Source organism: Callospermophilus lateralis, chromosome 7, assembly GCF_048772815.1.
Source record: "Callospermophilus lateralis isolate mCalLat2 chromosome 7, mCalLat2.hap1, whole genome shotgun sequence".
NCBI classification, from domain to species: domain Eukaryota; kingdom Metazoa; phylum Chordata; class Mammalia; order Rodentia; family Sciuridae; genus Callospermophilus; species Callospermophilus lateralis.
This window is the reverse complement of record NC_135311.1, coordinates 35,773,449-35,800,967: the sequence shown is the minus strand read 5'-3', so window position 1 is coordinate 35,800,967 and position 27,519 is coordinate 35,773,449. Positions and strand designations below refer to the sequence as shown.

At 37.3% G+C, this 27,519-nt stretch overlaps 1 protein-coding gene across 3 annotated transcripts; it reads left to right on the top strand.

Annotated features, from left to right (window-relative positions):
* On the top strand, positions 1 to 27,460 carry LOC143637754 (uncharacterized). 3 transcript variants are annotated; one of them, XM_076863205.1, is made up of 7 exons: positions 1 to 295; positions 7,554 to 7,840; positions 8,120 to 8,202; positions 9,149 to 9,231; positions 24,318 to 24,519; positions 25,127 to 25,199; positions 25,866 to 26,011. In XM_076863205.1, exons 4-7 carry the CDS (start codon positions 9,174 to 9,176, stop codon positions 25,881 to 25,883), a joined length of 351 nt encoding a protein of 116 aa, XP_076719320.1. In that variant the 5' UTR covers positions 1 to 295; positions 7,554 to 7,840; positions 8,120 to 8,202; positions 9,149 to 9,173; the 3' UTR covers positions 25,884 to 26,011. The 3 variants fall into 3 exon arrangements, 2 of the variants coding, with proteins under 2 accessions (XP_076719320.1, XP_076719319.1); XM_076863204.1 differs by having other exon boundaries at positions 8,094 to 8,202; XR_013155548.1 differs by lacking the exons at positions 9,149 to 9,231; positions 25,127 to 25,199; positions 25,866 to 26,011 and adding an exon at positions 26,903 to 27,460 and having other exon boundaries at positions 8,094 to 8,202.
* The last annotated feature ends 59 nt before the right edge of the window (positions 27,461 to 27,519 follow it).

Sequence of the window (27,519 nt, the reverse complement as noted above, 5' to 3'; positions counted from 1 at the left end):
TTCTCGGCTCGGTCGCTTATTTTTCCCCTTCGCGCTGCCATTCCCCCTTCCTTCCCACCTCTTCCCCGGTGTGGCGCTCCCCCGCCGGCAGGCTGGCGGGCAGCACGGCGGCGCGGGTGTGCGAGGTGGACGGCTGCCGCAGCGAGACCAAGCTCCAGTGTCGTAGGTGCATCCAGCTGGGCATCCGGGGCGCGTACCTCTGCTCCAAGGTAGAGCCCGCTCCCCCGAGCGCTGCCTCCTCTGCGGACCCTGCCTCCTCTTCTTGGTGATATGTGTATACCTGCACATAACACAGGTTGGTCAATTTCATTCCCCAGTACTTGTGCACTCTCTCCCATCCTCCCGCCCCTTGACCCCATCCTTTAAACTACTGTTCTCTCCTCTATTTTTATGAGATATTTCAGACCCTCGGTGGAATTTTAAATTCCTTTTTCTCTCTATCCCTTTTTCTCTCTACCTTCCACATAGAATGGAAACAGATGACCCTTCACTCTCTTGAGTCTAGCTTATTTCACATTACAGGATGTTCTCTAGTTTCATGTATTTTCCTACAAGTGACATAATTTTGTTTTTCTTTAGGGCTGAGTAAAACTCTGGGGTGTGTGTGTGTGTGTGTGTGTGTGTGTATCACATTTTCTTTATTCATCTAGTGACAGACATCTAGGCTGGTTGCATGACTTGGTTATTGTTAACTGTTTCACTATAAACATGATTATGCATGTCTTCATGTTTATAAACATGATTACGCATCTCTATAGTATGCTAACTGTAGTTCTTTGGATAAATACTATGGAGTGGTGTGGCTGGGTCCTATACTCTTGAGGAACCTCCATACTGATATCGATGGTGATTGTATTAATTTAAAATTCCACCGAGGGTCTGTAAGTGTTCCCTTTTCCCTTCATTCTTGCCAGCAGTTATTACTATTTGTATTCTTGATGGGTGGTATTCTAACTGAAGCGAGATAAAATCTCAGTGTAGTTTTGATAAATCATTTTTTTAAAGAGAGAAAAAAACTGTAAATTAAGAAAGGAACTTTTGGATGACCATGTATGTGGTTCTAATATTATTCTGTGTTGTTATATGCAAATTTATGTCAAGAAAATTGTAATTCCATAGTGAATTTTCTTAAGTTAGAAAGCTTATGCTGGGCTGGGATTGTGGCTCAGTGGCAGAGCACTTGCCTCGCATTGTGATGTAGCTGATGTGAGGCACTGGGTTCAATCCTTAGCACCACATAAAAATAAATAAACAAAATAAAGATATTGTTTTTATGTATAACTAAAAATATTTTAAAAATAAGCTTATGCTTTACATTAATACTTAAGAAAACCAGAAAAAGTTTAAAATAATAATCTTCCTAGTAGAACCACATTAAAGGAGAACAGCAATTACAGCTTTTTTCCTTGTTTTAGTTTTTCAAATGAGGATAAGTATCGATACTCATAATAGATATCTCACTTGAAAAAGTGTCCTGTGTAACAGGTTATTTTCTTATTAATCATATGGGTGTCTGGTAAAAAGTTCTTTGCTTGTCTAGTTATAATGAATATTGAGCATAATCAGTTTCATTTGTGGATTTTTTTTTTGGTGTGTGCTGATTTATGCTCAATAGTTTTGTGTTCTTTTAGCTATTAAATAATTACACCTTTTATATATGCTTTTTTTGCAGTCAAATAACCACTCAAATTCCATTCATTTAGCAACCTTAAAAATCTCCATTTGTCTGTAACTGGACACAAGTTGCATAAAATGGTCATGAAGCAAGACCTACAGAAAACAGACACACACAATAAGGAACTGTGTATCTGGGAGCATATTTTTTAAAAAATAGTGATTCACTGTTCTTGGTTTTGTTTATACATTGTTCTAGGGAATTGTGTGTCTAATCTTTTTCTTATAAAATGATCTCCTTAATATACCCCTCATTGAAAAAATTATAAATGAACCAAATAATTTATTGTGCTATGGCATAAGTATAATAGTCTGTGATAAGAATAATGACACTCATACAGGTAACTGATTCTCTGTTGACTAATATTTCCCTAATAGCGACAGGGTGAAAATAGCATTTTGATTTTTATGCCTAGATTTGGAGGATGTTTAATATAAGAGTTATGTTATTGTATATTGTGTCTAAGTTAACGTCTTTATGTTAAAGATAATAATTTTGTGATCCTTTTAGTATACTTTGAAAAAATTTTGAAGATATAAAAATTGGAGAATTAAAATTTAATCAAAGTGAAATTAAGTGTGTGGATATTTAGCATTGAAAATAAATATAAAATTATTTCAATTTTTAGTCGAGGATTGCAGTGTTATCATTAAATGTAATTTTATTTTTTCCTAATTTACATGGGTATATAACATGGTACAATGCTAATACTCTAAAAACAGTAGATCTTAAATTACTTTTTTCCTCTGCAGATTAGACATAAATTTTCAAACACCAGACTAGGCACATAATTTCCTCCTTCACCCTCTAGAGACAGAGTATTAGTTGTTGTGGCAGTGTAGACCTTGTGACATAATTGAAGTCCTCTGAGTTCTTACGGTCAATCAGGCAGGCCATTGTGATGTAGCTGATTAATAACTTTCACAGGATGGTAAACTCCAGAAATTTCAACTTCACCTTAGTGATCTTTTGCCCTCCATTTATTAATAATATGAATGATTGCAATTCACTTAAATAATGTGCATTTGTCCTTAACCTTAATTCTACCTATATGCAACCAAGCAAAGGCATCATTAACTCATGGGGTGGGAAATGTAATAATTGATGAAAAGATAAGTACTTGGGAGTGCAGTTAGCATCACAAAAGAACCAAGAGATAGAAGCTGTTATATTTTTTTTGCAAAACTGTGTAGAGACAAAACATACTGGGTTAGAATTAAAAGCCATTTTTTGAACAAAAGCAACATATTTACATGCAGTGCTGTTTTCTAAAACAGAAGATGCAGTTTTACTTTGGAATATTTTGTATTTTTTATTAATTCATTTTATGCACATGCTTTATTTATTTTAATATATGTAGGTCTCCTTTCTAAACATTGTTGGGTTACATCAATTCAGATAAGTAAATACTTTTTCCATTTTAATATTTCTTAAAGTAAGATGCATTTTTAAATTGTTAGGTTTTCTTTTCTGAAAAACTTGTCAATTTGAAAGATAGTATTGTAATAGATAGCACCTTAGAAATCAAGACAGACAGACTTTTCAATAAACTCAAGTCATTTAACGAACATTTAGTGATGTGTATCTTCTGTGAGAGATAAGACTAAGTGGTAGGAAATCCAGTGCAAGGACAGAAAAGGTCTTAATCTGCTTAATTTTGAAAGTAAAATACATATGTAAAAACTTAGTCTAGGGTCTGGGGTTGTGGCTCAGCTGTAGAGTGCTCACCTAGCACGGGCAGAGCCCTGGGTTCAATCCCTGGCACCCCACATAAAACTAAATAAATAAAATCAAGGTATTGTGTCCAACTACAACTAAAAAATAAATATTAAAAAAACTTAGTCTATAATCTAGTAAATTATCAATGCAGAATAATACAGATACATTTAAAATGCTATAGGGTATCCAAAGAGAGTGTGAATAGTTCGGAATGTGATTTTCAGAGGAGAAAGAACTCATCAAGTGGAAGGATACTTGGCAGGGAACAGAACAGAAGCAAAGGCAGGGAGGTGTGAAATGTCAGGGTGTACTGGAATGATGAAGGCTCTAGTAGAACAGTAGTAAAAGGCAGTTTCTCTCAAGTTTGAATAACAGAACATTTTAAAAAGAAAAATCAATTTGAGAGATACATAAAAATCTCATTTTGCTTTTTTATTTATATATGACAGTGGAATGCATTACAAGTCTTATTACATATATAGAGCACAATTTTTCATATTTCTGGTTATAATTCACACCAATTCGTGTCTTCATACCTGTACTTTGGCTAATAATGATCATCACATTCCATCATCATTAATTACCCCATGCCTTCTCCCTTCTCCTCCAACCCCTCTGCCCTATCTAGAGTTTATCTATTCCTCTCATGCTCCCTTTCCCTATCCCACTATGAATCAGCCTCCTTATATTGAAGAAAACATTTGGCATTTGTTTTTTTTGGCGGGGGGGGGGGGGATTGGCTAACTTCACTTAGCATTATCTTCTCTAACTCCATCCATTTACCTGCAAATGCTATAATTTTATTCTCTTTTATTGCTGGGTAATATTCCATTGTGTATATATGCCACATTTTCAATCCATTCATCTATTGAAGGGCACCTAGGTTTGTTCTACAGTTTAGCTATCGTGAATTGTGCTGCTATAAACATTGATGTGTCTGTGTCCCTGTAGTCTGCTGTTTTTTAAGTCCTTTGGGTATACACCAAGGAGAGGGACAGCTGGGTCAAATTGTGGTTTCATTCATGTCCATACTGTTTTTCATATTGGCTGCTCCAATTTGCAGTCCCACCAGCAGTGTATGAGTGTACCTTTTCCCCACATCCTTGTCAATTCTTATTGTTGTTTGTCTTCATAACAGCTACCATCTAACTGGAGTGAGGTGAAATCTTAGAGTGGTTTTGATTTGCATTTTTCTAATTGCTAGTGATGATGAACATTATTTCATGTATCTGTTGATTAATTGTACATCATCTTCTGAGAAGTGTCTGTTCAGGTCCTTGACCCATTTATGGATTTAGTTATTATTATTATTATTTTTTTTTTTTTGGTGCTTAGCTTTTTGAGTTCTTAATATACCCTAATGATTAGTGCTCTATCTTATGTGTGAGGAGTAAAGATTTGCTCCTAAGATGTAGGTTCTCTATTCACCTCACAGATTGTTTCTTTTGCTGAGAAGAAACTTTTTAGTTTGAGTCCAGCTGATTTATTGATTGTTGATTTTAATTTTTGTGCCACAGGAGTCTTATTAAGAAAGTTGGGGCCTAATCCCACATGATGGAGATTAGGGCCTACTTTTTCTTCCGTTAGATGCAGGATCTCTGGTTGTATTCCTAAGTCCTTGATCCATTTTGAGTTGAGTTTTGAGCATGGTGAGAGATACGGGTTTAATTTTATTTTGTTGCATATGGATTCCAGTTTTCCCAGCACCACTTATTGAAGAGGCTATCTTTTCTCCAATGCATGTTCCTGGTACCTTTTTCTAATATAAGATGATTGTAGTTTTGTGGGTTAGTCTCTGTGTCCTCTATTCTGTACCATGGGTCTACCACTCTGTTTTGGTGCCAAGACCAGACTGTTTTTGTTACTATTGCTCTGTATTACTGTTTAAGGTCTGGTATAGTGATACCACCTGCTTCACTCTTCCTACTAAGGATTGCTTTAGCTATTCTGGGTCTCTTATTTTTCCAGATGAATTTCATGATTGCTTTTTTATTTCTTTGGGGAATTTCATTGGAATTTTTTATCGGAATTGCATTAAATCTGTATAGTGCTTTTGGTAGTATGGTTATTTTGATAATATTAATTCTGCCTATCCAAGAGCAAGGTAGATCTTTTCATCTTCTAAGGTCTTCTTTGATTTCTTTCTTTAGGGTTCTGTAATTTTCATTATACAGATGTTTTACCTCTTTCATTAAATTGATTCCCAAGTATTTTATTTTTTTTAAGCTAGTGAGAATGGGGTAGTTTTCCTTGTTTCCCTTTCTGAGGATTTGTCACTGATGACAGAAATGCCTTTGATTTCTGGGTGTTGATTTTATATCCTGCTACTTTGCTGAATTCATTTACTAGTTCTAGAAGTTTTCTGGCAGAACTTTTAGGGTCTTCCAGGTATATAATCATATCATTAGCAAATAGTGCCAGTTTGAGTTCTTCTTTACCTATGTATATCCTTTTAATTTCTTATGTCTGTCTAATTACTCTGGCCAGTGTTTCAAGAACTGTGTCAAATAGATGTGGCAAAAGAGGGCATCCCTGTCTTGTTCCAGGTTTTAGAGGGAATGTCTTAAAATTTTCTCCATTTACAATGATGTTGGCCTGGGCCTTAGCATAGACAGCCTTTATGATATTGAGATATGTTCCTATTATCCCTAGTTTTTCTAGCACTTTGAACATAAAGGGGTGCTATATTTTGTCAAATGCTTTTTCTGTGTCTGTTGAGATGTTCATATGATTCTTATATTTAAGTCTAGTGATGTGATGAATTACATTTATTGATTTCCTTATGTTGAACCAGCCTCACAACCCTGGGATAAATCCTACTTGATCACGGTGCATGATCTTTTTGATATGTTTTTGTATTCGATTTGCCAGAATTTTGTTGAAAATTTTTGCATCTATGTTCATTAGAGATATTGGTCTGAAGTTTTCTTTCTTTGATGTGTCTTTGCCTGGTTTTGGAATCAGAGTAATATTGGCTTCATAGAATGAATTTGGAAGTGCTGCCTCTTTTTCTATTTCCTGAAATTGAAGAGTATTGGTATTAGTTCTTCTTTAAAGGTCTTGTAGAACTCGGCTGTGTATCCCTCTGGTCCTGGGCTTTTCTTGTTGGTAGACATTTGATGGCGTCTGCTATTTTATCACTTGAAATAGATCTGTTTCAATTGTGTATATCATCCTGATTCAATTTGGGCAAATTATATGACTTTAGAAATTCGTTGATGCCTTTGATATTTTCTATTTTATTGGAGTACAGATTTTCAAAATAATTTCTAATTATTTTCTGTATTTTTGTAGTGTCTGTTGTGATATTTCCTTTTTTATCATGTTAGTGATTTGAGTTTTCTCTCTCCTCTTCGTCAGCATGGCTAAGGGTCTGTCAGTTTTATTTATTTTTTCAAAGAACCAACTTTTTATTCTGTCAATTTTTTCGATTGTTTTCTTTTGTTTCCATTTCATTGATTTCAGCTTTGATTTTAATTATTTCCTGTCTTCTGCTGCCTTTGGTGTTGATTTGTTCTTCTTATTCTAGGGCTCTGAGATGTAGTGTTAAGTCATTTATTTGTTGACTTTTTCTTCTTTTAAGGAATGAATTCCATGCAATGAACTTTCCTCTTGGAACTGCTTTCATAGTGTCCCAGAGATTTTGATATGTTGTATCTCTTTTCTCATTTACCTCTAAAAGTTTTTTAATCTTCTCCTTGATGTCTTGGGTAACCCATTGTTTATTCAGTAGCATATTATTTAGTCTCCAGGTGTTGGGAGTGGATTTTATTTCTTATTTTATCATTGATTTCTAATTTCCTTCCATTATGATCTGATAGAATGCAGGGTAGCCTCTCTATTTTTTTTTTATATTTGCTAAGAGTTGCTTTGTGGCATAGAATATGGTCTATTTTAGAGAAGGATCCATATGCTTCTGAGAACAAAGTATATTCTTTCATTGAAGGATGAAATATTCTATATATGTCAGTTAAGTCTAAGTTATTGATTGTATTATTGAGTTCTATGGTTTCTGTGTTTGAAAATCAGTAATACTTTGGGATTTGAACTTTCCTGAGTATAATATTGAAAATATTGAATAATATTGAAGGTAATCCAGTGACACCTATGGATCTAATTGTTTACTTTATGACTGTTATATTTTGTTTCTTTGTTTAAGGATTAAAACTAGGTGAGCCAGCCATGACTGGCAACACACAGGCCATTAGCATCACCAACAAGAATGACCTCACACATGCATCAATTCCCATGTTTCATCGGCAATTTAAACAGCCATTGTCAAGACGGTTCACCTTTAAGCCATTCCATTCATCCACTCGAAGTATGGGAAAATAGTTGGATGCTCAGTTCACAGAAATTATGCATTTGTAGAGTACATGAGTGAGCGGCACACAAGAGTTGCATTGGCTGGGGAAAATGCCAGGATCATCTCAGGTCAACCACTAGGTAAGCCATGTTCACTTTTAGCTTGCACAGTATGTTTTCTCTGCACACATCTGCATATGGTTTTCTCTTTGAAAAGCCAGCACGGCTATAATATCTTTTTCTTTTTTAACCAGTTATGGTGCTTGAGTATATATAGCAATGTTGTTTCTTTATTCTCATTGTTTTGCAAGTAGGTAGCATATTTTCTGTGCAAATTTAAAAACTGGAGATCAAGGCTGCTTTGAAATATGTGTACTTGTACCAATTTTAACAGAACCACATGGGCTCTCTCTCATCCAGTGAGGATGTCCAGAGAACAAGGTAGAAGAGAGTGTAGCTGCGGAGTTGCCAATCAAGACCTCTGGAGACGAAACAGGAAACAGGTCTGATTTTATTGCGCAGTTACCATGTATATATGCTCAGGCAGTAGCTAAGCAGATTACAGGCAGCCACCATGCTAACTGCCTTTGCTAACTGCCACCATGCTAACTGCTAACTGCCCTTGCAGTGACTAATCAAGGAGTGGGCCATGAAGCAAGCACAGGAACTACAACATATGACCTCATGCCCAGGGCTGTGTCTACAGGGTACAGGGTTTGCCACCCACTCACAGGCCTAGCATGGGGGAGTGGTTTGCCACTCAGACGCCCTTAAATTATGCCATGTATGCAGTACTCCATGCACTTGTTCCCACATCTCCCCCCTCTGACTGTACTGCAAGGACTTCAGCCAGCATTATTGTTCTCTGTTCGGTGGTCTTTCCATGGTTACATAAGCATCTCATAATACAAGAAATGGTAGGGCCAGGGTAATAGCATTATAAGAATTAGTTAATTTGGCTCTCAGGTTTTCCCAGTGTTCACTCAATCCTTGGAAGAAAGAAGAGGTTTTCAAAATAGACACCTTTGTCTCGTTGATTTTGACAATTGCCTTGGTAAGGTTATGCATAATCATAACATAGTTTATATCCCAAGCACCCTTACTATACTGAGAAAAATTGGAAAAGTGTAAGGTTACATTTTCAGAGACAGCATATTGGGTGACACAAATACTATGGAATTCAGGTTCACAAATGAGCCTCTGCAACATAAACAGAATATCTAGTTCTTCCTGGTGGAGGTCTAGTTTTTGCCGAATGACTAAAATAGTGGCTTGGGACAGTTTATTTAAGTCATTTTGAAGGGCAAAAGCTTATGCCATCGTAGTAGACAAATTGAGTACAGTCTGAGCAGTCTGAATACTCTGAGTGAGTAAAACAGTGGCAGTGGCTGTGGCAGTGATAATAATTCCAGTGATGATGAGGCTAATTGTGTGCCTTGTCCGATATAGGATCTCATTCAGAAGAATCATCTCTATGTCCCATGGACTCCTCCACTCCCTGGACAGGTTCACTGGAAGCCAGATTGCTAGAGGTACTCCGAGGATAAATGTATGTTTAGCTTTCATAGCAGGGGTTAGACATTATGTGAGCCAGCAGGATGTATTGACTGTACACAGGTCTCTGTATGAGTAATATTTATGCCATCAGTATCATTGATTATTAGCGTGGCAAAGAGTGGCATAACACCAGCTTTTGCTTAGTGGGTATGAGTATAATTTGGCACAAAGGCAAATCCATGGTCGGGGTCTGGACTCAATATCAACCCATTCAGCTGTCTGCTGCCCATTTGATGGGTCTATCAGCTAGTAATATTGGCATGATATCCGTCAAGCCATACTGATTTTCTGCATACCAGTTGGTAGCGGCTTGTCCTGTGTAGCATTTACTACAATAGCCCATATTGTTTCAGGACACCTCAATTACATTCCAGGGAGCTGTGCCCACCTAGGCTCATAGATGTTGTTCTTCCCCAGAGTAATTCCTCTTATCAAAGAGATAAGGTATGGCAGTGACACATTGATTTCATGGGATGCTACCATTATTCGAGGGGGGCTTTCCAAAAAGCATTGTTGGGTATGTTGGCAGCAAGAATATCTTGCATTTGCCATGGGGGAGCCTCTGGCTATAGGTAGCATTAACTATAATTCTAAGGTCAGTGAGAGATAGCCCAATTATATAGTTATCTACAATAGTTTTATTGGCAAGAGCAAAACAGAGAGGACTGCCTGGATTATAGGTTTCATTATTTACTATGGAGAAACAAATGAGCCGAGTAATGCTGGTGTTCCAGGATACGGTTACCTCCTGGATGGATAATTCAGAATCAATAAGGCTGGAATTATTAGAGAAGAGCTTGGGTAAAGCCCCTTCCCAATTAGCCACTGCTAAAGGTGGTGGCCTAGTGACCAAAACTCAGTTTAACTCATGGGAGGTTTCAGTGTTAGCAGTGAGCATTGCACACACTAGGACCATCATCATAGGCCCAGGGATGGTATTGCCACCAAGCAAAGGGGCCAGTCTCGTGTCTTGTTCAACAACACCTTTAATATCATCCCAGGTTACTTTATGTGAGGTCCGTTTGTGTTATTGAGTCCTTTGTTTGTGAGGTTTCTCCTCCAGAGTTACTTCCTTCATCTTCTTGGATGGTGGTTCTCGGGGTCCAGGGCTTGATTTTCTGGCAGGCACTCAGATGGAGTGAGGCTACTGTTAACATGTAAACCCTCCACCCATGGTTAGGCGGGCCCCCATACCATCCCATTCATTTGCTATGGGATCCTTCCATGAGACCATAGGTAGATGGGAGTGCCTGTGAGAGGGGACCAATGTTTATGGGCTGCTATTTCTGTTGAAAAGTTTGAAATTGAAAGAAAATTTAAACTAAATAAGATTCTTTTCAAGGCATCATGAGGGGACTTGGTATAGTCCCCCCCCCCCTTTTTATTGTTTGTAGCATGGTCTTTTATTCCTTGTGTGTTCTTTCTGTGGTGCCTTGAGTCTAAGGGAATCCCAGTTAAGTGCTGTATATGCCAACCATTGCAAACCACTTGAAATGTCTTGCTAGTATAGGCTGGCCCATTGTCAGTTTTCATAGACATGGGAACATTCATAATTCCAAAACATTAATTGGGAGATGATCTTTTTTTTGTGGTTTCTCCTATGGATGTTGTGGCCATTACATACCCTGAATAGATATCAATGATTATATGAATGTATTTTAAATTTTCAGAAATGTGCATAATGAGTGACATCCATTTGCCATAAAGCATTAGATTTTAACTCTTGGAGATTTACTCAAGCAGGTTGTAAAGGACCAATAGGAAAAAAGGGTGCACATTTTTTGCAGACTCTGACTAGCTTTTTGCAAGCCTCTGTAGTCCTTCTTTTATGCAGTTACCATGGCTGAGGCCAGCAGAGAGGCTTGAGCTGCTTGTGTCCCTATATTCTGGGTGGCCAAAATCCAGTCATCCAGCGTGCTATTGTGTACTGGCACCACTGCTGCTTTATGTTTGTTATTTAGTCCATCCAAGATCAATTCCTTGGCTAAGACCACCCTCGCTCCTTCGTGAGACACCTTCCCTTTTATCGCCTTGTTTACTCTGTCCGTAAACTGTGGCAAGTCCTCAGTGGCTTTCTGCCTTAAGCCCTGTATAGAAAGTGTACCCCCTGCCAGCTGGCAACTTCCTCCAGGCTCTCAGAGCACAGAGCCACACCTGATTGAAATAATTTGGTGGGCCTGTGACTTGTACCATAGGAGAACTGTAGATTCCCTCTCCCTGCAAGCATTCAGCTGGGAGGTTAACATTTGTAGTGTGGTTACGATCCCTCTGTTGTTCACATTCATCATAGAAGAATGCCTTCCACTTCAAAAATGTTGCAGGCTCAAGAGCTATTCTTGCAAGGTCCTTCCAGTCTTGAGGGCAATTAAGTTCAAGACGGAGTGATTCGAGCATTTGCTCTGCAAATGGCCCCTGGGGCCCATCCTCTTTTACTGCCTTCTTTAACTCTTTCAGGGTACCCAATGCATGTGGATACCAAGTGGCAGGGCACTGTGGTGTGGGGACCGTGTTGACAGGAAGGCTTGTACTCCCTTACCTCACTTTTTATCTCTTATCTTACGTAGATCTTCAAAAGGATCTTTGGCCTCCTGGAATGGGTTTCTGGGAGACCATGGCTTGGGCCTGTTCAGCAGCCTAGTCATTTCTAAGCTGTCATAGTCCCTTGCTGGCTTTGGTGTTGCCTCATAAGGAGGCCATTGCCATTGACTCAGGGAAAGATGTAACCTTTGACTGTCAGTAGAAGGTGGGACACTTGCACCATTTATGGTCACCTCTTTTTGTACTATGCATGCTAGCAGTATAATTTTCTGCCTCTCTCCCTCCTGCACCTGTTGTGGTTGCTTGCTTAGAATTAGATTTTTGCCCTCATTTTCCTTTGTGTACTGTGGTTGCTTGCTCTGAAGTAGATTTTGCCCCTGCTTTTTTCCCCTTTTCTGTCTCTCACAGCTTCATCTTCCCTCACGGCCATCATTGTATGGCAAGAGTCTATAGCAGGGCTCCCTAAACTTTGCTGAATGGCTGTCACAATAGGAAAAAGAATGTAGTGGTAAAGCATACCCCTATTTCACTTCAGATTATCGCTCATTTGCGATTATCTTGTCCCATATCCTAGAATCAGAAACATCAGTAGCACTGATGCATGGATTAGTGTTTATATCCCAGAACTTCTGGGTTTCTCTTGTATTCAAGGTTAAACCTCTAGTATCTAAGAGAGTGTGCAGCATTTGCAGCTGTGAGTTTGTGGTGGAACTCTGTAGATTCCCCATTTCCCCTTCCTCACCACTCCGTGAGGAGGCACACCCTGTTTTATAGGCTGTTTGGGTGCCAGCTGTGTGGGCTCTCACTCGTCCAGGGAGGCGGTCCACAAAACAGGGTAGAGTGTGGCTGCGGAGTTGCTAATCAAGACCTCTAGAGACAAGCAGGAAGCAGATCTGATTTTATTGCGCGGTTACCATGTATATATACTCAGGCAGTAGCTAAGCAATTATAGGCAGCCACCAATGCAATTTCTGCTAACTCTCCTTGCAGCGACCAATCAAGGAGTGGGCTGTAGGCAAGCACAGGGACTGTAACACACGGCCTCAGGCCGAGGACTGTGCCTACGGGGTAAGCTGTTTGCCACTCACACACCTAGCACGGAGGAGTGGTTTGCCACTCAGACACCCTTAACATATGCCTTATATGCAATACTCCATGCACTTGTCCCCACAGAATCAGGCAAATAATAAATTTGCATTACATTTAACTTTATTTTTCTTGAAATGTTGTGTATTTTCCAGGAAACAATAGACTAAGTAAAACAACTTTGCTTATTGTAATATTTGCTCAGAGTAACTAATTATTTTTCTTATCTCCAATTTTTATTTTGGGGAAAGAAGAAGTAGAATCTAGTGAAAGGAAGCAAAGTTTGTAGAACTGAAAAAGGCACGTAACTCATTCATTTCTATCTATTTAGAAATCTTACATATCACAAGTGTTCAATCATGTACAGTAATCATATATGTGCCTAAGGTCCAAAGAATAATATTGTATTTTTTCAGAGAGAATAATGTAGTGTGAAGTAAAACTCCAAGACAGGAGAAAATATTTCATAATTAATGTACAGTTAAAAAGTAAAAATTAGATAATCGTTAGGTGTTTTCCAACATGTGGAAAAAATACAATCAATATATCAGTGATTTCCACACATCTCTTCCTGTCCAGATTCACATCTCAAACTGACTATTACACAACGTCTACTCTTGATATCCAGCAGGAATCTCAGAACAAAATTCCCAATTTCCACACCCCAACCCTGTTTAACCCCAAACTTCTCTCTCATAATAAATGGGATCCTTATTAATTCACTGTTATAATAAAAACCTAGCTTTTAACCCTGATTCTTCCCTTCCCCCTACATTCCAAATATAATCCATCATCAAATTTGCTTGCCAACATATCCCAAACCTAGTCCCCATTTAAGTCTGTATTACAGGCCAGCTCATGCAGGCCTCCATCTTACATCAGTGAACTATGGGGAGAAGATCTGTTCAAGTGTTTTAGTCAGCTTTTTCACTGCTGTGACTAAAGGACCTGGCCAGAACAATTGTAGAGGAGAAAATGTTTATTTGAGTGCTCACGGTTTCAGAGGTCTCAATCCATAGGCAGGAGGCTCCCTTTCTCAGGGCTTGAGGTGAGGCAAAACATCATAATCAAAGAGTGTGGCAGAGGGAAGTAGCTCACATGATGACCAGGAAGCAGAGTCTCCACTCTTGGATACAAAATATATACCTTGTAGCCATGCCCCCAGTGAACTACTTCCTCCAGCAACACCCCACCAGTTAATCCCATCAGGGAGTAATTCACTGATTAGGTTAAGGCTAGAGCCCAGTCATTTCTTCTCCAAATTTTCTTGCATTGTCTCACACGTTAGCTTTTGGGAAATACCTCATGACAAAACCATAACATTAAGTTTCAAATTAAGAAGATAGAAAAGGTGAGGAAAAGGAGGTAAGATCCATAAATCAAAAATAACTTGTTGGCACAGTGAGTGAGAAGGAATGAGGGAAGAATCCAGCATGAGCTCAATATTTCTGTATTGAGCTCTTGCTGGTCTCTAGGATGGATAGTCTTAGAAATCTCTAGGCTGATGGAGAATGATTTCTAAGGGAAGGGAGTTTGGTATAGAACGGTGAGTTCATGAGTGAATGTGCACGGTTAAGTTTGATGGGCATGCCTGAGGGAATCCACATACGTGTGGTAGCAAAATCTTGTATTTATGGACCCAAATTGGCAAATTTGAACCAAGGGTATACATTATGAGTCAACACAAGTAGTGTTAAATCTCTGGAGATGGTAAACTTATAATGAATCTGTGGAAAAATCTTTGCGTGCCTAAAAAAAAAGAATCTGTCATAACTTTCCTATGTTCATATATGAATACACTAACATTCAAACTCCACATCATGAACCACCACAAGAATGTGATCCTAATTAGAATAAGTTACACTCCATGTATGAATAGCATGTCAAACTACACTCTTCTGTCATGTATACCTAAAAAGAACAAATAAAAACTAAAAGAAGACCCTTTCTGGTAAACCCTCTGCAAAGATCTAAATCCTAACTGTTTTCAGAGTTTGTACATGCATGCTTGCAGGGACTTCTCACATGATCTGTTCCTGCCTGTTCTCCTTGTCTTCCTGTTTCTGCTTCCAGTCAGTGTCCACTGTCCACCTGCTAAAGGTGAAGAGAAAATTTACAATTTTTAAAGACTACTTTTTGAAGCAGAGGTCTCACAAAGTATCTTTTTAAAGGAAAACATCATGTAGAGGTTAGAGACTCAGTTTAGATTAATGCCATTTTTAAAAATTTTTTTAGTTGTAGTTGGACACAATACCTTTGTTTTATTTATTTATTTTTATGTGGTACTGAGAATCGAACCAGGCGAGCACTCTACCGCTGATCCACAACCCTGGCCCATAGATTAATGCCGATTTTATGTATCCCCTGATTACAAGGACCTTATTACACGTGCTTTAGAAATAAACATTCATAATGTCTTTATTTTCAGATTATTTCATTGCTCCAATTATAAGTTCCAAAAAGCACAATTTATGATCTTTAGAAGATATCTGTTAAGAGTGGAAGGAACAAAACACTCAAAATAATTTATTTGTAGAAATCATTCTTTTTCTATAATCTGTAAACAGGTCCCTGTCTTAACAAAATCTGGTTAAGAAAAAGAATGCAGAAAATAGAGAATGAGGTTAATTTCATTCACATTTTAAAAGTCTTGCAAATGTGCATGGAATTCCAAGTAGGAGCAAAATTAATAATCATTATTAATTTTAAAGTAAGTGTGATCAATGCACTATTTAACACTGATGTGCACTCCTGTAATCCCAGTGGTTCTACAACTCAGACCCTGTCTCTAAATAAAATACAAAATAGGGCTGGGGATGTGGCTCTGTGGTCAAGTGCCCAGTACCCTCCCCCCCAAAAAAAGTAAAAACAAATAAAAATAAAATGAAATCATGTCATAGTCATAAAAGTACTTTGATATGATTATAAGAAAAGATGATCATTCATTAGGATCTCTAGAAAGTAGGTTAGGAAGTACTCTTTTCATAGTCTATTGTGTCCCATCTTTGGAGGATCAGAAAGCAACTTTTTTTTCTCTGCATATTTTCATTGTTCTCTGTTTTCTTTTTTTTCTAATTTGTAATATATAACAGCAGAATGCATTATAGTTCATATTACACATATATAGCACATTTTTTTCATATCTCTGGTTTTATACAAAGTATATTCACACCATTTGTGTATTCATACATGTACTTAGGGTAATGATGTCCATCTCATTCCACCACCTTTCCTACCCCTCCGCCCCCTCCCTTCCCCTCCCATCCTTTGCCCTATCTAAAGTTCATCTAATCCTCCCAACCCCACTATGAATTAGTCTCCTTATATCTGAGAAAACATTCGGCATTTGGTTTTTTGAGATTAGCTAACTTTACTTAGCACTATATACTTCCACTTCATTCGTTTACCTGCAAATGACATGATTTTATTCTCTTTTATTGCTGAATAAAATTCCATTGTGTATATATACCACATTTTCTTTATCCATTCATCTACTGAAGGGCATCTGGATTGGTTCCACAGTTTAGCTATTGAGAATTGTGCTGCTATAAACATTGATGTGTCTGTGTCCCTGTAGTTTGCTGTTTTTAAGTCCTTTGGCTATAAACTGAGCAGTGGGATACCTAGGTTAAAAGGTGGTTCCATTCTCTGTTTTCCAAAGAATCTCCTTACTGCTTTCCATATCAACTGCACCATTTTGCAGTCCCACCAGCAATGTTTGATTGTGCCTTTTTCCCCACATCTTTGCCAACACTTATTGTTGTTTGTCTTCATAATAGCTGCTATTCTGACTGGAGTGAGATGAAATCTTAGAGTAGTTTTGATTTGCATTTCTCTAATTGCTAGAGATGATGAACATTTTTTCATACATTTATTGATTGATTGTACATCATCTTCTAGGAAGTGTCTGTGCAGTTCCTTGGCCCATTTATTGATTAGGTTATTTGATTTTTTTTTTTTTTTTGGTACTTAGCCTTTTGAGTTTTTTATATATCCTAAAGATTAGTACTCTATCTGATGTGCAAGTGGTAAAAATTTGCTCCCAAGCTGTAGGCTCTCTGTTCACCTCACTGATCGTTTCTTTTGCTGAGAAGAAGCTTTTTCATTTGTGTCCATCCCATTTATTAATTCTTGCACTATGAGAGTCTTAGGAAGGAAGTAGGGGTCTAATCTGACATGATGGAGGTTTGGGCCTACTTTTTCTTCTATGAGTTGCTGGGTCTCTGATTTAATTCCTAAGTCCTTGATCCACTTTGAATTTTGTACATGGTAAGAGATAGGGGTTTAATTGGGGTCTGAAGAAAAATTCATTTACCTTATCACATTCTTAATTTTGCTACAATAACAAAGGGGTAATGGTTTACTTGAATTTTGAAAGTGGTCAGAAAATTTTTCATGCCGCTGAATATGTTCTCATGGAATTATTTATATGAAACTAGTCTTTTTCTAATAATCATTTATAAAACAAATAATACATTCAAGATTGTTAAATGAGTAGAATCTCCAAAAGAACCTGTAGCCATGATATTCCATGGAGCTTTGTAGAAGTGGTTTGTATGTTCATTGTCTAGACAGAAATATTTTGCAGATTATTCAACATCCCAGTTTTCTTGGCCCCTAATGTTGGAAAGATTGTATTTGAGTGGACATAAAAAGTATTTGATTTTGAAAGAATGATTATCTAATATTCTAGTTTAAAAATATTTTGGATATTTAAGAAAGAAGTTAGTAAACAGAAGAATGAAATTTAAGAAATTAGGGCATGAAGTCACTGATATGTTTGTTATTGAGCCTTTCTTTCAGGCCTGTGAAAATTGGTCTCTGGAAATCAGAATCAGGCTAGCCAGCAGCTAATTCCTGTGTCTCCTTCAGGAACCAGCTTAGAAAGTCACTTCCTACCATGGTTGGTGAAGTTGATCATTTTGTGTGTTCCTTTATAACCTGTATGCAAATTATATTTTATCTAGATATTTATCCTATATGCAAATTATAATTTAGATATTTGGCTGTAACTCCAAAACAAGGAAAGTATATTATTTTGTTTATTGCTCCATCCCCAGCATGGCTGAACAAGCCTAAAGCATCCCAGGAGCCCAACATCAGTAATTATGAAGGGTAAAAGAAATAGAGTGCCTTACTTATATACCTATTTCAGCAAGTAGAAATCTCAAATCATTTGTATCCAATAATTCCCTATGATATAGTTCATTGGTTAAAAAATATCTTTTGCCTTCTTGTACTCTGTTTTAGTCAGCTTTGTGCCACTGTGACCTGACAAAAACAGAACAGAGTTGAAAAAGTTTATTTTAGCTAGTGGTTTCAGAGATTCAGTCCAAGGTCAGCTGACTCCATACCTCTGGTACTGAGCCGAAACAAATATTATGGTGGAAGGGTATGGTGGAGAGAAACAGCTCAGGACATGCCAGTCAGGGAGCTGAGCTCTCCAGGGACAAAACATAATTCCTAAAGGCACACCCCAATTCCAGGAACACCCTATCTGCCTATAGTTGTCACCTAATTAATCCATATCAGTAGAGTAATCCACTGATTAGGAAGAAGCTCTCAATTAAATCATCTCACCTTTGAAAATGCTTGCATTGTCTTGCACATGAGCTTTTGAGGGACACCACTTATGTAAACCATAGCATAATCACAAGTGTTTACAGGTGATATTCATCTGGAAAGGCCTTTTCTCAGTTTCTGGAGTTATTTTGTTCCCTGACAGCCTTAGTTTTCTTATTTCATAAGAATTGTTCAAAAGAATCTAAGAATACTGGAATTGTGTCCTGTTTAATTTAGCAGTATTTACCCCAAACATCAGGCACACTTTGGAAGTGATACGAAATGTGCACTCATGGTGGCTTTCTCCCAGGATCAGTTGTTGCCCTAGTCATTAAGCAACTATACTTGTTTCTGGTTAATTGAAAGCTTCCAGATTCTAGTGTCATTGTGTTTCAAGAATTGGAGACTGGGAACACATTTAGAATTAAAGTTCGCTTTTCTGCATTCTGTTTTTGCCCCTTATCCAGAGTTGCTCTGCTGCTAAGTTTCATTATTCCCTAAATCAATTTTGTATCATCTAAAGGAACAAATAGTTTATTTCTCCACATATTTGTAGCTATCAGTCTCAGCAGTAACTCAGTAGTCAAGTCTAGGGTGTACTTGTAGAAGTATGAAATTGAAGACTTCATGCCATACAACAGTAAATCTTTGTCATGAATTTCTTAAACCACTTTTTAATTGGGAGATATAATTGGAATGGTCATAAAGTAATTTTATTTACCACTTTCTGATTCTGTTCCTTCATTGTCTTTTCCATATTCTTGCTTCTCAGTAAGGGTATCAACTAAAAATTCTTAAATTATGATTCAAAGGGACCTCACTTTTAAAGCATTTAACGTAATCACAGGTGAAAGCTTTCTCAAGAGCTTTCAGTCTTTCAAATACATGAATATATAACCTATGTCAGTAATGAATACTGAACATTAAATTGACCTGAAAGATTGGAGCCCAAACTTTTTTCTTAATTTTGGCAAATTTCTGATATAAAATTTAGAATGTAAGAGTTGAAAAAAGTTATTAGAATAATGTATAGACTCTGAAAGGATTTCCAGGTAGCTACATTTTTTTTCTTTTGTAAATATAATGGAAATTGCCAATATTTTTTTACTGAAGAATAATTTCAGTTTCTGAATTTGGTAGTTTAAAAAAAGATAAAATTGTTAGAGGAGCTGTAAGTAATTCAGTAAAGGATTTTAGGAAAAATATCATGTACTTGATAAATTTACATAAAGGTTCTTCTCTGAGTTCATTCCAGCACCAAGATAAAATCATCAGTGTCATAAGATTGCATTCTTTGTGATTCAGGTAATTTACTTTGACTCTCTTCCTGACAACCATTGGAGTAATCTTGCCCAGATATCCTGTACATCTCAATACAACAGTGAATGAAAGATGAAAGACAGACCAGAGCCTGTGCAGAGCCATCACAGATACAAAATCTATAAGTGAATATATTACTAGTGTGCTAATATAAATACATGTTTATATATGCCTATAAGTAGTGTCATAGGCATACACATCTATGCATATATTAAAACAATCCTTTACAAAAAGAAGCAAATCTCTGAATGACAATTATTTGTTTTCATTCTAGTTTTTAAAGCAGTAAAATGAAACCAAATTAACTTTCTGTTGATCAAGTGTCAAGTTCATGCATTTGTAATTTTACAGGACAGAAAATATCTACAAAAATGTTTGTTTCAGAGACAGCAATAGTTTTTGGCAGTTTCCTAAAATGGGCAACAGTTAAACCTAAACTTCTCTTACTATTTGGCAACTTAAGGAGTGTTCTAAATTCATAATTTAAAATCTTTATGCTGTTTCTCTCTTAGTAACAACATAAATGACAGGATTCCTATCTGAAATGTAAATAATTTACCATCATTCATTCTCCTCTTTGTACTCCCAAGCATAATGCCCTGCCCAAAGCATTCATTGCAAAATGTTTGTTAAAGATATTTAGTCAGTTGTCTGTGGTAGAGGAAAAATGTCCAAAACTCTTGATCTACAATTACAGTTTCTGGCGACCTTAAAATGAACCATCTTGACATTTATTTAGAATTTATCTCCTTGACTTCTTTTGGCTCAGAGTCACAAACATTGGTTGAGGACTTGTAAAGCAACTTGTTTTGACCTCTGTTCTATTATTTGCCGAATTATTTTAAATTGAGCCCAAAATTCCTATGTATTTTATCAGTGCAATAACCAAACTTCTCAATTAGCCCATTAGATTATATTTCATCATTTCTCCACATTGTGTATATTAAGTTGTTTAGTATTTTATTGTCATATTCCTCTTTTTTCCTGGAGTTTGTACTTTTAAGTTCACCAGGAAAACATCAAATCAATAATACTAAATTAAAGCTCTAAGTATAGGCGCTCTATATATTTTGCAATGTTTAACTAATGTCCCCCTATACAATCGTTCAATTCTATTTTCAAAACGAGAATAGTAAGAGCTCTAAAAATATCTTATGTTACTGTCATTTATTTTTAAAAAACCAATTAAAAAATTTTAAAAAAATCTTCTGTTTCAGTCAGTTATTATGAAGTAAAATTTCATTCCTATTTCCTCCTTGGTATGCAATCATACTACTTACTGTTTATTATGTCCTGAATTTTATGCCAGATAAATTGGTTATATATACTATAATTGCATATAGTTCATGAATATTCTATAATTTTTCTACTGCTTAAGATCTGCCTACACTATATTTTTATTATCTCAGTACCCATTTTATTCAAGTTACTATGTTAAAAATGTCTTTTTAACCTTCATGAAGTGGCTTAAGCCCAGACTGTTTCTTTCTAGATATAATATGATTGCTAATATCATTAAATAATATACAAAGACACATTGTCAAGAAAAGACAAAAAAAAAAAAAAAAAAGGATACAGTCCACACTTAATTCTTTTCACATTACTATAAAAATTTGATTTGTCATAATGTGAGTTGATTATTTGGAACACTGAATCCAATCAATCTAGTCAGTTTACCAAGGGAAGAAGATAGTGTTAAACTAGGACTTTGGTAAGATTGGTATGCAGTACTAAAATAGATTAAATAGTTTGGGGCATGTTTTAATAAAAACAGTGCTGTGTACTTTCATAGATTATATGTATGTTTACACATAGCACAATGTTTTGTTGACAAACTTTATTTTCACTTCTTCTAAAAACTGTCATCATTGCATTCAGTGCAGTGTGAATATTATGTAGTATATGTCTATGAATCCTTCAAAGAAATATAAGAGATTATGAAACTGCCAGAAACTGAATATAGGCAACTGATATTAAATCTTACAGATTCCTATATATCTCACCTTGTAAACATTAGAAATAATAGAAGTTTTAATGTAGCTGATAAACATATTTTACATAAACATATTTTATGGATTTTTTCATGGATGCATATAGGGATAGCAAACTTAGTTAATAACTGTAGAGAATCAGACGTAACGTAACTGCATGTGTGCTTGCAAACGAGACGATTTGCAGTCTTTGGTGGAGCTTGCCAAGTAACTATTTTGGTTACCAGAAGTGTTCTGAAGTGTGACTGGAATTCTTCTCATATTTGTGTGACTCCTGAACCATATAGTACCAGTGATTCATGGAAATCCATTGGGGTTTCCCCTCGCAGGTTCATATCCTGCCAACTATGCCAATTGTCGTAAATAACTCAAATGCAGGTCAGCATGAGCAAGGAAGAAGAAGCAGAAGAAGCCCCTTTATTGAATACAGCTGTCTTTTTATAGTATTATGAACAAAGAAGGCAGCAATCCAATAGCAATGACTCAGGTCTATAAGCTTGCAAAATATTGTATGTAGAAGTAACTTGCTGATCATGTCTTAATCTACTCTTGGGCTGGAGCATTCTGAGCTCTGTTTCTTTTTAAGAACACATAAACATTCTTGTTTGCAAATAATGTTCTTTTCTCAGAGTCCTCCTAGCCCACTTGGCAGAACATCCTGTTTGCAGGCAAGCTCCACCAAGGACTGCAAAGCATCTCCTTTGCAAGCACACATGCAGTCACCCTATCTAATTCTGTGCATTCTTGGCAGAACATCCTGTTTTCAGGCAAGCTCCACCAAAGACTATAAAACGTCTCCTTTGCAATCACGCATGCAGTCATGTCTGATTCTCTACATCAACATTAAGCAATCTTAGTGTAAAATCATCAATTTCTTTTGATTTTAAAGTGAGGATTATGAAAACAATAGTACTTTCCAAGCAACTAGGTTTCCATTTTCATTGGACATAAAACAATTAAATAGTAACGCTTCCCCCAAATCTTAAAACTAAAGCTTTTTTTTTTTTTTTAATGAAAGCAAATGCAGATACATAAAATGGTCTTAAAGCAACTTTGAGTCCTCCTTTGTATCTGCAGTTTTCACATCTGTGGCTTCAATCAACTGCAGATCATTTACTGTGTTTGTAGTCGGGCCTCTCATGGCTGCAGCTGTACTAAATATTTACAGGCTTAATTTTCATTCCATAAACAATACAGTATGCAATCTATTTAGATACTGTTTGCATTGGATTAGGTTTATGCAGAATCTATAGATGACTGAAAGTACCAAGAAGTGTGTGTGTCTATTTTATGGAAATATATACCATGTAATGTAAGGGATTGGAGCATCCATGCACTTTAGTACATGAAGAAAATTCCAGGAACCATTCTGTACACATTAAGGACAACCATATATAAAATGAAGAAATTATTAAACAGTTGTTTTGAATAACTGTATACATAGATAAATTTGCTCATTTTAATATAATTAATCAAGATTTCACTTATATACGTTCCTTTTTGTGGCTATGTTCTATGTAATATCTTTTTTACAGATAATGGTTGAAAAATTAGGAAAGTGTAATAGAGATGTTTTGGTTACTACCTCATAGTGCACTTGGTGTTGGCAGATTGTAAGTAGAGGATAATGTGTAAACTAATATGATTTAAATTCTCTTTATTCTTTCAAATGAGAAATAAAGAGTACAATTCTACTTTTAACAACAAAATGTATAAAACAGAATTTGGCTTCAATTCAAGTTTGAAAACCAATTATATAATATCATATAAAAATAATACTTGTATTTGTGTGTGTGTATGTATACATTCACACACATGTATAAAGATAGGTATACTGATTGACTGACAGATGTAGGAAAGATACCACATTATTACTTCTAATTTAAGAGCTAATTTCCAAAAATTTGCTATATTTTCCCTGCTCTTTTTAGTTTCACCAAGTCTTTTTTATGGCTACAGCCTAAGTTGTTCTCTTCAGCTTTAAAGTAACAGTAACACTAAATTTACCCATTTATTTGACAAGCATTTCTTTTCGGGAACTGTCCTATGCTGGGCTTCATGAAGGTAGAAATAATCAGCTTCACTAAAGATTTAAACTTAGAATCTACATCCACACTCTTGTATGGAGAAATTGAGGATGAAAGGTATATCTGGTTTATGCATGATTTACTTTAGCATATTGGGAGGGACTTCATACCAAGGAACCAGAAAAAAAATAATATCTATTCACAATATATAGAGAAAGAATCCTAGAATGCACAAAATCTCTAGGATTCTGGAATGTCTTAGAAGCATTGACTTCCAATGTATATAAAAATTGATGCAATTTATAGAAAAGTTTGAGCCACTGTTGTGTTCTCTGTGGGTGCTGTGGGCCATGCTTGTATCAAACGGGGAGCATTGGGAATCCATCATCCTCAGCTCATTTTCTAGTCAGTGCATCTTCTTTTATGTCCTGCCATGAAAACAGCAGCACTCTGCCATTATCCTAGGTGGACCAGTTTCTTTCTCTTAGAAGGTAGTTCCCCTGACCTTCTGTGACCATTCCCTTAAACCTCTTTCAGGACCACCTGGGACTCTTGCATCCAGTCTGTCTTGGTTTAATCATCCACTTCATATCATCAGGCTGAACAAAGAGGGACAGAAGGAAAAGGAGGAAGTGGAAGAAGCCCTGACGGACTCATTGATGAGGACCATAAGACATCTTCCAGTTACTATGAATTGCCTGATATTCAACAACCTCCCTGCTGCAGTGTTGACTGTTGGGTGAGTATGAAGTCTTTTCTCTGGGATGCAGCTTTGTAGTAGTCCATTAAAAGAGTATTATACTTGTATCAGTCATTATTTCTGGGCAGTTCAGTGAAAATTCAGGATGATGAACACAGGAATAACCAGAGTGGGGTGGTTGTGGAGCCTGCAACAGCTCTACAAGCACCACTTATGCATGTGTGGAGCAGAGATCTGCATGGTCTCTTTCCTCCAAGCTGTAACAGTTGATCTCTCCTATAATGTTCTTGCTAATTTTTGATCCTGAACAACAAAGTAAGTCTACTTTGAGAATTGGTGAGTGGACAAATAGGTTAATACTCTTGTGTGGGAAGCCATTCTCGCACGTGATTGGGCACCTCCCTGATTGGGTGTGAGGCGTTCTGGCCAAACTGTGTCGGAACAATCCCCACCCTCTCCAGGCTGTCCGTGTGGGGGTGTGACTGACCATTGACCCTGAGACCAATCACCAACCCTGACCTTGGAATGCTATTCCCCTCCACCTTCATTGGATGGAATTTTCCCCGAATTTCTTGTTCCCCAATAAAAGGCCATCCTCTGGTGTGCTCTCTCTCTCTCTCTCTCTCTCCTGTTATTCCTGAGTAAGCCTTGTTGCCTCACTGGGTGGTTTGAGGCAGGAGCCAGAGGGAGCGCCGTCTCAGACCTGGTCAAAGAAAAAGGTAATTGAGTCTTGTGTGTTCATTTTGATCTCACTAGTTAACTTCTGTGCTACGAATCTCTTGTATGAAGCCAGCGTGCAGGTTGCGTGGCAGACTCTTGATTGCATTACGGGAGATATTGTTTGTATGGATCCTCATGAATGTGTTAGAATCATACCAGAAGGCCTGGACTGGACCCTGCCACACTCCACTCCCTTTAATAGACATTATCCTGCTGTCTCAGTTGCACGAAAGATCTCTCCTCATTGGAAGGTCTATAGATCCCACACATCATTTTAGTCCCCGTATATAATCTCAAATCTACCAAGAAGCACCAGCTTCTGGAATAAGGTCTGAGTCTTGAAGAAAGTTTTCTAGAAGCTAGTCTTCAAGTTTGTGTTCTTGATCACTGGGATAATGAATAGATTTAACCAATCGCAAGATTTAGAAAATAGAATATGATGCTATTAATTGACCAAATAAAAGATATCTGACCAGTGACTAAGGAAAGGGATACCTTTCTAGTCTCAGAAGATACAACCTAGGAGTTCCTTGAGTGTCCTCCTCTGAGTTTCCTTTCATCACATAAAGAATACACTCACCCTGTGAATAAATTGGTACAGGGTTGGTGATAAGGCAGTAGATTAAGCTTTTGTTGGGATTGTTTCTGTCTGAATATATTTGCAGAAACTCAAGGCAATCTGAAGCAAAAGAGACAGTGGACTCCAAGTAAATGTGAAAATCATGGATAATGAATGTAATGGTGACATCTTGAGATCTCAGGTCCCAAGGAAGAGCAAAAGCGCAGAATGTATTCATTTCATCCATTCTGATAACCAGGAGGGGGATCCATTGTTTTCCCCTGGTGGTTCTTTTCTTGGTTTCTATCTTCCTTTAGTTTTTATGTGTAATAACCTAGAGACAGTCTTTCCCATGGTGTTAAACTTAAAGTCAGGGGGCTGGGGATGTGGCTCAAGCGGTAGCGCGCTCGCCTGGCATGCGTGCGGCCCAGGTTCAATCCTCAGCACCACATACAAACTAAGATGTTGTGTCCGCCAATAACTAAAATAAATAAATAAATAAATAAATATTAAAAGAATTCTCTCTCTCTCTCTCTCTCTCTAAAAAAAAAAAAAAAAAAAAACTTAAAGTCAGATTTCCTTCACTCACAATGAACCACTGCGCACTCTTGTTCAAGGTAGTTAGGAGAAGACACACATCAATTTTGTGGGCTTGGCTTTCTTGAATTCCATAGCAAGAAATGTGACCAAACCAAACCAAAATCATATTAATTCAAAATATTAAAGAACAAGGCCTGAATGCCCAACATCTTTTGGAATCATTAATGCCTCAGGAACTTTGATTTACCAGAACCATTCAAGAAACATGGACCAAAAGTCACTGGGGTTGTACCATCTGTTATGGCTGTCATTTGGTATGACATGCCTGAACCACACAGGGAAAGATGAGTCTCCTTCCTCATCAGCAGTGTTACCTAACCAGTGAACTGAGCACCTGAAACCCTCTCTCACACTCCACCCTCCTTCTTAAACTCCCACGGAAGTCACACTCTATAATCAAAGGGGTTTGATTTGTTCCTCTGCTTTGGAGGGATAACCACTCTGCCTTCTGAAGATTTTCTTCAAAGGTTTTAATCAAGACCAGGTGAGTAGTTGTGAAGTCCAATTTTTCATATTTTAGCATTCTGTTCTCCTTACACACAGGTCTCAGTATGGAGCTGCAAGTGGAGGAGGACATGAATGAAGTACTGATGGACTCATTGAATGAAGTGCTTTTGACTCATTCCAGCTATCATGACTTGTCTCACTCTGCAGGCCTCCCAAGACTCCAGCCTCCCTCTCTGAGGAACATGTGGTTTACTATACTCTGGATGTGGCCAGTGAGTACACAGTATACAAGAAAAAGTCAGTGGACTGGGGCTATAGCTCAGTGACAGAGTGTTTGCTTGGCATGTATAAGTCACTGGGTTCAGTCCTTAAAGCTGCTTGAAAAAAGTAAACAAAGCCATAAAAATAAATAAATAAATAAATAAAGCTATCTGTCTACAACTGTTAAAAAAAAATTAAAAAGAAAAGAAAAAGGTGGCTCCTGGTGGCTTCCCAGGTTGGTTCCCTATTATTTAACTTCAGCCCTGTAGGTGGGTAGAGATCTCCCTGCAGGCAGGTCCCATGGTTACTCATTGGTTGAAGCAAACACTAGGACCAGGTCTGAAGCACAGTCATTGGTTGGGTCCGGTAGCTTGCACTCTTCCTACTTTTAGCCCCACCTGTCCCACCTGGCACTCACTGGCAAATGCAAGTTATGGAACATTGTGGGCAGG